We start from the raw sequence: 15186 nt of genomic DNA on the forward strand, positions 1-15186 counted from the left end.
TTTTTAAAAAGTTAGGGAACAGGGCAGTAGAATGGAAGAGTATAGAGAAGGATAGCAAGAGACAAATAGCGAGGCATGACATTAGTGGGACACAGAAATGGTTTAGTACCTGTTGATGATAACACGTATTCTCAACTGGATTGGTCTGAGAAGTATTTCATCTTGGGTAAATTCTTTATACAAGCCAAATGATATATAATGATTGACTTTTTAAAAATAATGAGAATACTTTATAATAATAAAATCTGAAAAAAATAGAGATGAAAAGCTATTTGATGATCATGGTATGGTTAATAATGTCTTTGTCTTGACTGATATGCATGGAACTCGTGCTGGAAAAAAAATGTAATACACTGCAAAGATATATGTGATTCAATGTAACATTAAAAATTGTAATAACAGGGACCAGCAGTTGGCATAATGGCTGTCACTGGACTCCCATGAAGTAGACCGCAGTTTGAGTCCTGGACCCGGTGACTTAAACTCACACCGGGCACATGTGCGTGTGTGCCCAAGATCCCGAGAGGAGAATGGAGGAGAAGGGATTGCGGTGCGGCCATCCCCCCCTGGGGGGCGGTGATTTCTCACTTTCTGTCTCTCTCTCTCTCTCTCTCTCTCTCTGTCTTTCTGGTGAGTGGATGTGCCCTATAGCAAAAACTGGTCCAAAAAATTATAATAACACATAAAATATGTATTAAAAAAAAGAAATCAGTTCTCAGGTCCTCTGAACAATCCCTGTGTGGCAGCCCCAGAGCAGGCTGCATAGAGCAGTGTGCCTGTGCAGGGCAGAGCCAGATCTCCTTAACTAGGAGTGAAAGCACACACACACACACACACACACACACACACGAGACGCTCCGATTACTGTTGGGGAGTCAGGTGTCTGGTTTGTGTAAATGCCCATGTAGGGTCAGTGAGGGTGAGTGCCCCTCTCTGCCCATAGAACATGGAAGTTCCTCATTTGAGAGGTGACAATTGAACTGAGTCATGAAAGAGGGAAAGAAGGTTGGCTGTGATGGTTCTGTTTGAAGGAATCTTGAGAGTGAATTATTCCATTTGGCTGGAGATGACAGTCATCATGGAAGGAAAGGAGGGGAGGGAAATGAGAAACGGTTAGACATGGCCTGCACTGCTAGGGTGCCGGTTAGGCCTCCTCCACAGGGAGCAGTAACAGAGCACTCAGGCGCCGATAACAGAAGCACGTAGAGGTGGAATCACTAAGAGGCCTGGGGCTGGGGTGGCTCTGTTTCATGTTGTCAGGGACCCAGGTTCCTTCACTCTTGTTGCTCTAAAGTGTTATTCTCTTCCTGCATAACCAGAACTGACCTGTCAGCACCACACCCACCTCGCAGCCTGTGGCAAGGAGGAAGTGGAGGGCAGTGTCCTTTCGAGGACCTGACTCAGAAGTTGTGGGTATCGCTTCCATTCTCTTCCTCTTGGGCAGAGCTTGGTCCAGCAGACACACGCTGCTGCAGGGAGGCAGAGCTGTGTAGACTTGGAGGCAGCTCCGTGCTGTGCCGAAACTTGGGTGTCCTGCTACGAAAGGGAAGAGGGAGAGACTGGGCATGTGGGGTTAAGCTGACCCTCCCACAAAGCCAACTCTGGAAAGTTACTGTATGCCAGCTTTGGGGCTGTGATTTTATCAGATGGGGCACCAGTAAGTGCTCTCTCTTGGGGAGATACACGGCTGAGATTGGTGTTTCCGAAAGCACATCTGGCTGTGGTGGGAGAACGGACTTGAGTTCTATAAAGCAGATCTGGTCTGGCTCTGGGAGCAGGGATCTGTGGATGAAGACCTGAAGGTGGTGGACTTGCAGCTCAACAGAACTTTTTAACAGGCAACCAGAAAAACAGCCAAGCAGAACAAAATGACCAAAGTGGTCAGTCACTAGCAGACACTAGCAGTCCTGTTGGGAAAAAGTGTTGCAGAATCCATTCAAACATCTCATGTATTTCTTACACATCCATCCAAAGAACTCTGTGCACCTACACCAAGTATGATTCCAAATGCTAGAGGAGAGCAGGTGATCAAAGGGAGAGCTTTGCTGTCAGAGCTCATGTTCCAGGGAGGAGAGACATGCACTCAACAACAAAACAAACAAGATGATTTCAGATGGTGATAAGTTGTAAATAGAGGGGCTGGAATATATAAAGTCCATGGGCCACAAGAAAGTGTGATCGGGATCAGCCATGTGCAATTTGGAGGGTTTGTTTTATTTTAAAGAGATTTTTTGCAATAGGATGTGGTGCTCACCAGACAGAGACAGAAAGTGAGAAATCATCCCCCAGGGGGATGGCCATGCCACAATCCCTTCTCCTCCATTCTCCTCTCAGGATTTTGGGCATGCACACACACACACACACACACACACACGGCGTGTGTTCATAGCAGCCAGGAGTGGGACTCAAACCACAGTCGGAAATATGGGAGTCCAGCAACATAACCATTACACCATCCGTTGGTCCCAAGATTCAGAGGTTTTTCTGACAGCAGTCGGAAGCCAGCTGCTAGACAGCTGTCACAGTAAAGTGACCTGATCTCTGTGTCTAAGTCCTCAATATGGCTTCTGCATGGAGGCTGCTAGGGTGTTCTGGCTTTATGACTGCTTCCCAGATAGGGCTACAGTGAGCATGACAGAACCTCTCTCCTCCCAGACTACTTCTGCTATGGAAGGCCTGGGACTCGCCAGAGGTGCTGGTGGAAACTCAGGCCCCCACCCCCACCTGGTCTGCAAGTTGGAATGCACCTCACTCTGGGTTGGAGAACCTGCTCTGGCCCCTTGCTGCTCAATGTGCAGCCCAGCACAGGTGTTACCACAGAGCTTGTCAGAAATACAGATCTCAGACCCACACTCAGACCTACACAACCATAATCTTCATTCAACAAGATTCCAGAAGCTCTGTATTCTCGGGCTAGAGTGTTTTCTCTCTCCCTCTCTCTACACACACACACACACACACACACACACACACACACACACGATCATCATCACTATATAAGGTACAAGCTCAGTGTCAAATGGCCTGTCTGGATTAGCTCAGAATTTGGGATTCCTGGAGGAAAAGCAGATGCTCCGTGAGCTTAAATGTGGAAGAGTGTGAAATCTATAAACAAGGAGCCTGTGGTGATTCATGTGGTGAGAGATTACTGTATGCAATTTAGTGTCTTTACAAAAATCAGCCTGCTGGTGATGAGCAGGATATTGCAAATTCAAGAGGAAAGCCTGGGCGCAGGAGGGTAGTGTAGAAATGTCAACGGTACTTCTCTTTAGTTAATGGACTATCCACGATGGCTTTATGCTTTGCTTTTTGTATTACTTATCACACTTCAAATTTCCTATAATATATAATCTGTTATTTTTGCAACCAAAGTTAAAAATAAAAACCTGTCCAGGTTCCAGATGGCATGGGCCTGCACTAGGAGGGGCAATGAGAGAGAGCACAGGGGGTGGGGTGGGCATTCTGTGAGGAGCATCAGGAAGAGACTGCCAGGTGCAGGAGCTTCTGCCATAAAATCCCACCTGGGTACCTCCTCTCTTCAGCATTAGGACAGCACTGTTTTGAGGTGAGAAGGTGCTCAGCAATGTTTCTCAAAAGCTTGCAGAATGGGGGCCAGCAGGTGGTGTAGTGGTTGAGGCGCTGGATTCCCACATGGTTGATGAGTTCAAGTCCCAGACCTGGCTTGAAACTCATGCCAGGCGTGTGTATATGCATGGCCAAAATCCCCAAAGGAGAATGTAGGAAAAGGGATTATGGAGTGGACATCACCCCTGGTTATGCCCCCTGAGGGGTAGTCCTCGCTTTCTCTCTGTCTCTTGTGTCTCTGGTGAGTACACATGCCTTACAGCAAAAATCTCTCTTAAAAAATGATTTTTTTTTGAGGTTTTTCACTACAGGGCGCGTGCGCTCGCCAGATAGACAGAGAGAGACATAGAGACAGAAAGCAAGAAATCACCCCCAGGGGAGATGGTCACGCTGCAATCCCTTCTCCTCCATTCTCCTCTCGGGATCTTGGGCACGCACACACACGCGCCCGGCATGAGTTTTAAGCCACCAGGTCCGGGACGTAAACCACGGTCGACTACGTGGCAGTCCAGCGACATAGCCATTACGCTAACTGCTGGTTCCCTTAAAAAATTATTTTAAAAACCTTGTAGAATGAAGGGACCAGCAGATGGCATAATGGCTACATCGCTGGACTCCCATGTAGTCGACCATGGTCCGAGTCCCAAACCCCATGGCTTAAACTCACACCAAGCACGTGTGCGTGCGCACCCAAGATTCTGAGAGAAGAATGAAGGAGATGGGATTTGGCCGTCCCCCTGGGGAGGGGATGATTTCTCGCTTTCTGTCTCTGTCTCTGTCTTTCTGGTGAGCGCACGTCCCCTATAGTAAAAACCTCTCAAAAAACAAAACAAAACAAAACCTTGCAGAATGAAGATGGATAAAGGACATCAAGTCTGGGTAGCCAGGCACTTGATGGTACTTTTGGAAGAAATATAGAATTTTTGGGTAGCAGAAGTTTGCGAAGAAAGATCTGAGGTCATTCTTAAGTGTGCTAATTGTCTTCACAATTAGGCAGACACTGAGATGTTACAACAGACAGGAATGGAGAAGAAAGGCCCACTGGCACCAGCAGAGGTGGCTTTTATTACGCAAGCTAGAACTGCTCCTTCCTAAAGCACCCAGTGGCTGGTTAACCGCTCTCATGCTTTCCTATTTGGGTCTCCCAGGGCCTCCTGGAACCGCAGCAGGCTTAGTGGGAGGACCTGGGGTTCTGGCACGCTCCCAGCCCTCACCCCTATATTTAGCTGGGGTGGGTTAGACCGGATGCAGCGGCAGCTCACACAGCTCCAGAGCCCTTGTCTGAGTTCAGCCCTGCAGGCTTAGTGTGATTCTGGCACTTGTGTGTCCCTCTGAGACGCAGTGCTTCCCTGGCCCTCGGCAGCAGTGATAGTGGCCTTGGCTCCTAAAGTACCATTTTGCCTCCAGGTGTTGTTCAGTACGTAAACAGTTGCAGGGTGGACTCAAGGGCATATCCTATTCCATGTGATTCCTAAACCACATCATGAAAAAGATGTCTTCACTTTACACCAAAATATCGTCAATTCAATTCGTGAGGTTACATGGCGCAGGGGTTTGTCTCATCTTATTTGAGGCAGTTCCTATAAGCGAAGTTTCATGCTCTTTTCCAAATCACGTTTTTCTTTTCCTCCAAAGAAAAACTGTTTCAGAGGCAGGACAAACAAACTTCAGTGAGTTTGTCTGTCTTGTGAAAAGAATAATGGCTAAGTTATTAGGACTCACAAGAAACACAGAGAGTCTTGGGTATTATTGAGCCCGAAAGTCTGTCAATGAGGGAAGAAGCAGGTGGTCCGTGGACCCACACCACTGCCCTCCCCTGCCCCTCAACTGCACCTCTGAGCGGGCCTCTCAGGACCCTAGGATTCCTTTAGGGGAAGAGGATGCTTGCAGATTTCACTTACCTCCCAACCTTTTATTTCAGATCATCAGAAAAGCCCTTACTGAGGAAAAACGTGTCTCAACAAAAACATCAGCTGCAGATCTTGTGACAGAAACAGATCACCTTGTGGAAGATTTAATCATTTCCGAGTTGCGGAAAAGGTTTCCTTCACACAGGTAGGTGTGCTCCTTGGGGAAATCCCCCAGTAACACTCACCACACTCACAGGGAAGGCCAGGTCTGACGGGCAGCTCTGCCACTTGTTGACGTGGGACAGGCAGGAACCCACGGCCGCTTGGTCTGAGCACTGCCTTCAGCAGCATAGTAAGCAAACCGACCTTGTTTTCATTGTTGTCTTGGCAACCATCATGTTCATAAATCACCTTACAAATATTGGAAAGGCTCTACTTTTTATTAACACTTGCTCAGGGGAGGCCCCTGTGTCCCTGTTCTAAGGCACTTATGTTTCCGGAAGGATTCAGTAGAAGCATGAGTCATCCCAAGAAGCCTGGGGCAGTAGAGTTCGCTGGAAGCCTGTACCTGCTGGCTTCCCAGGGGTGCATGCCTCCAGGATCACGCCATAGCTCAGAGTTGGAGGGGAAGGCCAAGAGGCCATCCCAGCGACTGTTACAGGGACTCTACTCTTCTTAGAACAAACATTCTTAACTTTTTTCACCCTGCAGAGAAATCGATGTAAGCTATAATATTCATCTTTTTCTCAGAACAAAATAAAAATGTTTATATAACATTTTAAAATTCTGTCAGTGGACTGTGTTTGTTTTGTTGACCACCTTTGGGTTTAACTTCCTCTTGTTTCCTATTTCCTCCTTGCTCAGTTTGAAATCAGGATTCTTGGTATCTGCTATAGTATATGAAATGTTTGTTATCTTTTATTTTTTAAAAAAGCTTTTAAATCTTAATTTTCATTAAATAGCAATACCAAAATAATTTATCAAATAGTTCCAAGGGAGATAGAAACCCAAGTGAAGACCACTTCTTTAGCTCTGGGACACTCTCAGGTCCCTCCCATATCCCTGAAGTTTTACAGGATGAATTTTTGAAAACCCGTATCTTGAATGCGAGGGTCTCTTTCCTTCCTTTTGTGGAATCTCTTATTTAAAAATGTTGGCCTCCTGAAACTGGAATACCTGCATTGGATTTCTGGACAGAAAGGATTATATCTGTCAAGTTCCATGTGTATATGGATTTAGACAGCAGAAATGCACAAGGTAATCTCCCTTAGCTCCATTTGACACATGGTAGGCTCAGTAGGATTTGGGTTTTTCCCTCAAGTTTATTTATTATTTCTTCCATGAGTGAGAGAGGGAGAGTCAAGTACCCGCAGCAGGGCCAGCTTCCATGATCTGCCCCCAGCCTCAGCCAGCCTGGATCATGAGCACACATGAGCATACATGCACACCCAGTGTGCTCAGGCATCCCAGGATGCAAACCCAGGACCTTTCCCACTGTGCCACCATCCCAGTAAGTTTTTTTTCCCAGTGAATGGTTATAAGAATGAAAGAACCAGCCTGTTAAAACACTTCTTTTTTTCCTGTCATTTCCTTCTAAATAGTTAGATTATCTCAGAGTTACTTGCTCTCCCTTTGAAATTCTCCCTGACGTGGTTGTGTTTGTTTTATTGATCAACTCTGTTTAAGCTTCTCATATTTCTTATTTCCTTACTTGGCTTCAAGTCAGGATCCTCAGCCTCTGTTGTAATATCTATAAGCTCTAAGATGTTTATAATTTTAAAACCTAGTTTTAATTAAATGGCAATGCCAGAAGAATTTATCATATAGATTGCTTTTATTCTTTGGGAGGATAAACTCTGTGGTAACCAACCAGCTGTTTCCAGGTACTCTGTAACTGCTTGGTCTGGAGGTTGCCATGGTAATGATCCATGTGGCTGTGACAGAACCGAGTGCTGGCTCATCTGTCTATGTAGGATCTGGTAGAAAGGCCTTGAGGCCTGGCCAGACCAGGCACAAGAAGAATCAGGGCTTCTGGTGTTTCAGTCAGATGACTCGGACAAACCACATTCTGAAATTGCACACCCTGTTGTACATGTCACAGCAGCTGCTAGTGGTTTGGATCTACTAGTAAGTAAATACGTAGAGTGGATACCATTTGTACGCAGTAAATTTAAATACATATTATTGTATACATAGGGTAAAACTTAATGTATCATAGGGTGACACCTCCACCCTGCAGCTGTAGGATTGCCAGGGACCACCAGGCAATCCCAACCCCTTTGGGATACTACCCAGAGCAGCGGACCTTAGGGTGGACATGTGCCTGGCTCACCTGGGGGCTTCTCTAGTAGGGCGGTGCCAGGCCTCCCTCTCTGGAAAAGCCCTCAGATACTCAGATGCGGACCAGAAATGTAACTGAGAGCCATAGTTCCCAAACTCCAGAATCTTGGGCATTTAATTATATTTTAGATCATAGACAAATCAATAAATTCATGATGAAAAAAATTACATCCATATCATAAAATAGTATGTTGTCATTTTTCGTTCTTAAAATAGTTAAATATATCCCTTAAACAGTTTTAAAATTCTGTCAGTGGACTGTGTTTGTTTTGTTGACCACCTTTGGGTTTAACTTCCTCTTGTTTCCTATTTCCTCCTTGCTCAGTTTGAAATCAGGATTCTTGGTATCTGCTATAGTATATGAAATGTTTGTTACCTTTTATTTTTTAAAAAAGCTTTTAAATCTTAATTTTCATTAAATAGCAATACCAAAATAATTTATCAAATAGTTCCAAGGGAGATAGAAACCCAAGTGAAGACCACTTCTTTAGCTCTGGGACACTCTCAGGTCCCTCCCATATCCCTGAAGTTTTACAGGATGAATTTTTGAAAACCCGTATCTTGAATGCGAGGGTCTCTTTCCTTCCTTTTGTGGAATCTCTTATTTAAAAATGTTGGCCTCCTGAAACTGGAATACCTGCATTGGATTTCTGGACAGAAAGGATTATATCTGTCAAGTTCCATGTGTATATGGATTTAGACAGCAGAAATGCACAAGGTAATCTCCCTTAGCTCCATTTGACACATGGTAGGCTCAGTAGGATTTGGGTTTTTCCCTCAAGTGTATTTATTATTTCTTCCATGAGTGAGAGAGGGAGAGTCAAGTACCCGCAGCAGGGCCAGCTTCCATGATCTGCCCCCAGCCTCAGCCAGCCTGGATCATGAGCACACATGAGCATACATGCACACCCAGTGTGCTCAGGCATCCCAGGATGCAAACCCAGGACCTTTCCCACTGTGCCACCATCCCAGTAAGTTTTTTTTCCCAGTGAATGGTTATAAGAATGAAAGAACCAGCCTGTTAAAACACTTCTTTTTTTCCTGTCATTTCCTTCTAAATAGTTAGATTATCTCAGAGTTACTTGCTCTCCCTTTGAAATTCTCCCTGACGTGGTTGTGTTTGTTTTATTGATCAACTCTGTTTAAGCTTCTCATATTTCTTATTTCCTTACTTGGCTTCAAGTCAGGATCCTCAGCCTCTGTTGTAATATCTATAAGCTCTAAGATGTTTATAATTTTAAAACCTAGTTTTAATTAAATGGCAATGCCAGAAGAATTTATCATATAGATTGCTTTTATTCTTTGGGAGGATAAACTCTGTGGTAACCAACCAGCTGTTTCCAGGTACTCTGTAACTGCTTGGTCTGGAGGTTGCCATGGTAATGATCCATGTGGCTGTGACAGAACCGAGTGCTGGCTCATCTGTCTATGTAGGATCTGGTAGAAAGGCCTTGAGGCCTGGCCAGACCAGGCACAAGAAGAATCAGGGCTTCTGGTGTTTCAGTCAGATGACTCGGACAAACCACATTCTGAAATTGCACACCCTGTTGTACATGTCACAGCAGCTGCTAGTGGTTTGGATCTACTAGTAAGTAAATACGTAGAGTGGATACCATTTGTACGCAGTAAATTTAAATACATATTATTGTATACATAGGGTAAAACTTAATGTATCATAGGGTGACACCTCCACCCTGCAGCTGTAGGATTGCCAGGGACCACCAGGCAATCCCAACCCCTTTGGGATACTACCCAGAGCAGCGGACCTTAGGGTGGACATGTGCCTGGCTCACCTGGGGGCTTCTCTAGTAGGGCGGTGCCAGGCCTCCCTCTCTGGAAAAGCCCTCAGATACTCAGATGCGGACCAGAAATGTAACTGAGAGCCATAGTTCCCAAACTCCAGAATCTTGGGCATTTAATTATATTTTAGATCATAGACAAATCAATAAATTCATGATGAAAAAAATTACATCCATATCATAAAATAGTATGTTGTCATTTTTCGTTCTTAAAATAGTTAAATATATCCCTTAAACAGTATATTAGTTGGGCCAGCTGGTGGTTAAGACTGACTGACCACAGAGTTTAAGTCCCAGATCTAGCAACTGAAACATGCTGGGCACATGTGCGTGGGTGCCCAGAATCCTGAAAGGAGTAATGGAGGACAAAGGGTTGTAGCATGACCGTCAAGCTTTCTCACTCCGCCAACCTCCATGAGTGCACACAGCCTCTAGCAAAATTTTAAAAATACACACACACGTAAGCATGCAATGTGTTAGCATCAGGTTGTCTTTCATCCTTTCCCAGGAAGGACTTTTATTCTGAGCTTTTATTACCTCGTTCATTTTTAGTCTTTCGTGAAGCAATATTAAAGATAGAGTATACCTGTTTAAGTTTGTTTTTATTTTCATTTTTCCACGAAAAACGGACGCAAAGAGACAGGAAGAGAGAGGCCTCCCCAACAGTGCCCCCGTGCTATGATCCTGCCCCCAGTTTCCCCCAGATCCCAGGCATGAGTGCCTGCTGTGTACAAGGAGACCTCAGAATGTGAATCCAGGACTCACCCCCCCCACCACCACCCTGCATGGCCTCAGCCTCTGGAGTGCTGTGCTACCATGGCTAGCCCTGCTTTGTTTTTAATTAAAAAAAAAAAAAACCTAATATAGGCTCCCTCGTATCTGTGAAATTTCAAGGCTTGGCCTCTGACCTGAGGACGGGTACAGACTAACTCAGGGAGTGACAGGGTTTAATCTTGTTTCTGCCCTCAACCCTCACAGCTTTGGCAAAGCACTCTTCTTCTCAGGGCCTCAAACTCCTCTCCCATGAATGAGCACCTGACCAAGGTCATCCTTGAGGTCCCAGAATCTGACTCCTATCATGGCGCGGTAATGACAGAAAGCCAACCAGCAGTGTAGGATTGGGGTTTTTACAAGTTGGGTCCTTGGAGCCTACTGTCAACATGGACCACCTTAACCCAGCCTCAGTCCAGGCCCTGGTCTTGCTGGATGTCTGCATTGTTTTCAGCTGATGATTTGCATTAGATCCAATTAGCCAGAAGATGATCTGTAGCACCACTGAATTATTATCGACACAAACCCTGGCATTGTCCCGGTGCCAGCCGAGCAGCCTGTTGGAGATTGTCTAGGTTGGCTCAGCAAAGGGAAGAGGACTGGAGCTTGAGCTGCTCCGTATATCCAGGGACCCCCTCTGCTCCGGTTGGGGTCCCCTTGGGAGACGTGGCAACTGGGTGCCCAGCACGCAGCAGGTCTGCTGAATGCCTGATCAAGCAACACCTCAAACAGAAGTCCTTAACATGGTAAAAGACATGCTCCCAGTTATCACCAGCTGGGCATTTGCTTCTAGCCAGGTTGTTCTGTTTTGTCCTGGGCTCTCGCGTCACCTCGGGACAGGAGCCTGTGGTAACGATTGGTGGGCGCAGGCTGTAACTTTTGAAGATGCGGCTGAATAACACTAATCAGCTCCTTTGTGGACTGAGGGATGATCCTGACCTTCTTGTCACAGAGTAAACATTCTAAGTAGCCAGGAAAATTAAAGTCTCGGAGGCTCTTGGCCATCAAACTCACACAGACAGTTTGTTAGAACTATTTTTTTAGAAGGAGGCCTAGCTGTGGTGGCACGTGCAGTGTCCCACAGGCTGGGACCCCATGGGAAACCCAGGTTTGATCCTGGTCCAACCTAAAAGCTGGGTGTGGCAGTGTGTACCTGTAATCCCAGAAACCTGGGGAGGCTGAGGCAGGAGGATCACAACATGGCAAGACTCTGTCTAAAAAGAAAAAAGGAAAGCAGTAAAATTATATAGCAGGATTTTTTTTAAGTTTATATATTTCTCCCATGAGCCAGAAGAGAGAGAGAGACTGAAAGACAGAGAAAGAGAAAACAGCAGGGCCTGATGCCACAGTCACCTCAGCCTTCAGTCAGCTACAGATGATGGGTATGCTTGTGTCTAGTGCACTCAGGGAGGTCTCAGGATTTGAACCGGGCACTCTCTGATGTTCATGGAGCATTGTGTTTTACTGCAGTGCCACTGTCTGGCTCAGTGCAGCAGAATTTATCATTCTTACTTGTTACCAATTTTTTTTTTTAAGAGAGGTTTTTGCTATAGGGTGCATGCGATCACCAGAAAGACAGAGAGAGAGAAAGTGACAGAAAGTGAGAAATCACCCCCAGGGGAGGTAGCCATGCTGCAATCCCTTCTCCTCTATTTTCCTCTTCGGATCTTGGACACACACACGCACATGCGCCAGTGTGAGTTTAAGCAGCCGTGTCCAAGACTCAAACTGCGGTCAACTACATGGGAGTCTAGCCACGTAACCATTACACCATCTGCTGGTCCCTTGTTACAAATATTTAATATTAACCTAGCTGCTACATTCCTGTTATCTATTGGATAGGCTTTTGAAAGGTTCTTTGAGCTTCCTAAATTACATTGCATGCATGAGATTTTTTATGTTATGTATTTTATGTAACTGTTCAATGGCTTTTGTGAAGGTCTCTCTTTTTTCACACTCACAATTCTCTAGGGTAATATTCATAAAGTAGGCTCTTTGCCCACGCCTTCTGTGGAAATCTGTAGAACATTCTCTCCCATTCCATAGGTATTGGTTTCCTACATGAAGATCACATTTAAGTAAATAAAAATTCTATATCCCTCCTGATACCACGGGAGTATTTTCATTGCCTCAGATGGTCCCTGCCTGTTAGCCGTCAGAGGCCATGTCCATACCACTGCCCACAGGCTAGAAGCTAGTAGAGAAATGAGGGATGCTCATTCCACCTTTTAGGTGGGCAGGTAGGCTCATGAGCAGGCTGTGCAAAAGGCAGGGTAAAGAAAAGAACTCTAGGGCCTGAACAGTCAACTGTTAAAAAGTCCAAGACTTAGTGAGGTGCTTGAAGTTATTTCCATCAAAATGTGCAGAACAGAAACTTGTTAACAGGAGCTTGTGGTCGCTGCTGTAAAACAAGCCGTTCGGTGAACTCCGCAGACGGAGTCTAAGGCCCTCGCATCCCAGGGGATCTGCAGATGTGCTGAGTGGGTGGACTCGGTGCTGAGGGCCTTGCTTTATGACATGCATGAGAGATACCTCCGACCGCACTCCCTTCTCCTTCCGGCAGGCCCTAACAGTTTTCTCTCCAACTCTCCAAATTCCTACTGTAACTCAGGTGTAAAAAGAAAGAACTACACTTCTCCCCAGTACCTGGGAACTTATCTTTGTACATGAGTCATTTCTAATCCGCTCTTGACTTGAGCCGTATCTTTTTATGGCTTTATCAACTTATGTGCACCTTAAGCCTTGGCACTTGCTCCTCGTATGTGTGTGTTTTCAGGGTATGGGCCACTTTACAAACATAATTGCAAGCCATTTTAGGAGAGGAAAATCCCATAGCTGTAGAAGAAGACATGGAAAACAGATCTAGCTCCTTAATTCTCTGGCTAAGAAAAGTAACAGAGCTAATAGCACTGATAGTCATCACCTAAATGAAGGGGTCTCTGTGCATGTCACCTGTGTTGCTGCTGTGGTTAGGAGTCCAGGTTTCATCACCCACCCTGCCATCCTGCCCTTCATCTACCCAGACTCATTTGGGAAATACCAGTCCCTGCAAGTACTCTGGTTGCCATGCCCGGGTGGGAGACGCATGGATAGGCTGATAGGAAAGAGGCAGGTCTCAAAAGAGGAAGGGCATACAGAGCAACTGAGAAACAAGGATCCAGGGTCCACTGCAGCTCATTGGCCTTGCAGGGCTGTGAGCTCCTGGGACAGACCGTGCCTACCTGAGCTCTCCAGACACAGCTGCTGGGTTGGGGACTAAGGGTTCCTTGGGCATCTCATGCAGCTCAGTGCTCCCAGCCTCAGCCTGTCCTGGCCTTCACACTCGATGCTTTTCCAGCTCATTCAGAGGTTTCTCCAGGGGACCACAGGGTGAGGAGAGGGACACAGCAAGCTGGGATGGGATATAATGTCGATTCATCATGTCCATGGATGCGTTCGCAGATGATTTCTCTATGAAAGGGGAGGGCCATATTGCTCTGCGTGACATACAGAGCTTTGATCTTATAGTCTGTGAAAGGGAAATGACAATTCCAGAGTGATGAAGATAAGTCAGAGTGCCTCAGAGCACTGTATGGACATAAAAGTGGCATCCGAATGCAGGAGGCTTGCTGTCACACAGCTTCACAGCCAAGGACAGCACTACCTGCTAGGGCAGAAGTGGCCTATGTCTGCAGTGTCCCTCATGGGACCTGCCGACCCCAAGTCACTCTTAAGCACTTGAAATGTGGCTGGTGAGACTGTCCTAGTTTGTTGGCATTGCTATAACAGAATAAATACCTCGGTGATTTATAAAGAAAACATGTCCACTCAGCTCACATTTCTGGTGGCTGGAAAGTCCAAAAACATGGCACCAGTATCTGCTCTGCTCTGGAGAGGGCCGTGCACTCCTCACCCGTGGAGAAAAATGGAAAATCCAGCAGGTGTGTGCAAAGAAAGAGAACCATGCTGCCCACAGACTTGCTGTGTAACAGCCCACTCTTGTGAGATCCAATTGTGCAGAACTTCCCCTCCTGCAAGACTGCATTAATGTGCTCATGAGGGACCTGTCCCCATCCCAGGCACTTCGCAGTAGGCCCCACCTCAACCTACCACAGCAGTTGCTGAGGGTCAACGTGAGTTTTGGCGGGGAAAGTGAAATCATAGTAGAGACTAAGGAGCTGAATCTGCAATTTAATTTAATTGAAATTAATTTCAACAAACATGTGTGGCAAGTGGCTACCGTCATTGGCAATGTGATTGTAGAGGTTTCCATTTCCGTCTTTTCGTTTACATGATCTATTGTCGATCTTATGCACAAACTCCTTGATGCCAAATCTAGATCACTTGGTTCTTGCAGCTAAAGAGGCTTCCAGAAGCACCTCAAAGCAGAGAGGGCACACACAGACCTCTCGGGCCAAGCAGCCAGCTGGTGACCATGACTGATAATGCACCAAAGGCCAGCAGCAGGCCATGAAGTGTTCCTCATTTTTCACACATTTTTTCTTCTTAGAAGAAACGTATTTTTTGGGTCTCCTTTTTCTCTAGTGCAGACATGAACACGGTGTAAGAACCTAATAGGGAACCTCCCCAGCAAGGCTGTGTTTTCATGTATAAAACAAACATTTGTTCAAGGCCTGCCAAAGGCCCCACCCTTTGTGAACTTAGGACAGTTCCAGACACGTACCAGGCACTTTCGGTGTGCCCAGCAGTGCTCTACATGCTTTTGGTAGACTATTTTCTTTAACCCTGAGGACAACTCTGGGTGGTTTGAGCAGGCAGCCAGGAGCCAGGGACCACTTGTAGGAGGCAGGGCTGCAAAGCACCCTTCTCACTGCCAGACAGACATGACCCCCCCCCCCGGG

The 15186-nt window shown here is 46.1% G+C and overlaps 1 protein-coding gene across 1 annotated transcript in view; it reads left to right on the forward strand.

Moving 5' to 3' along the window:
- The window catches only part of IMPA2 (inositol monophosphatase 2), a gene marked incomplete at its 5' end in the record, with an annotated part of 66375 nt that overhangs the window by 21873 nt on the left and 29316 nt on the right, over nucleotides 1–15186 (forward strand). Inside the window, one exon of the mRNA XM_014582316.1 lies at nucleotides 5507–5640. Coding sequence (XP_014437802.1) covers nucleotides 5507–5640 — 134 coding nt within the window. The remainder of the gene's footprint in view (nucleotides 1–5506; nucleotides 5641–15186) is intronic.

This window comes from Tupaia chinensis, unplaced genomic scaffold, assembly GCF_000334495.1.
Source record: "Tupaia chinensis unplaced genomic scaffold, TupChi_1.0 Scaffold143584_1, whole genome shotgun sequence".
NCBI lineage: Eukaryota > Metazoa > Chordata > Mammalia > Scandentia > Tupaiidae > Tupaia > Tupaia belangeri.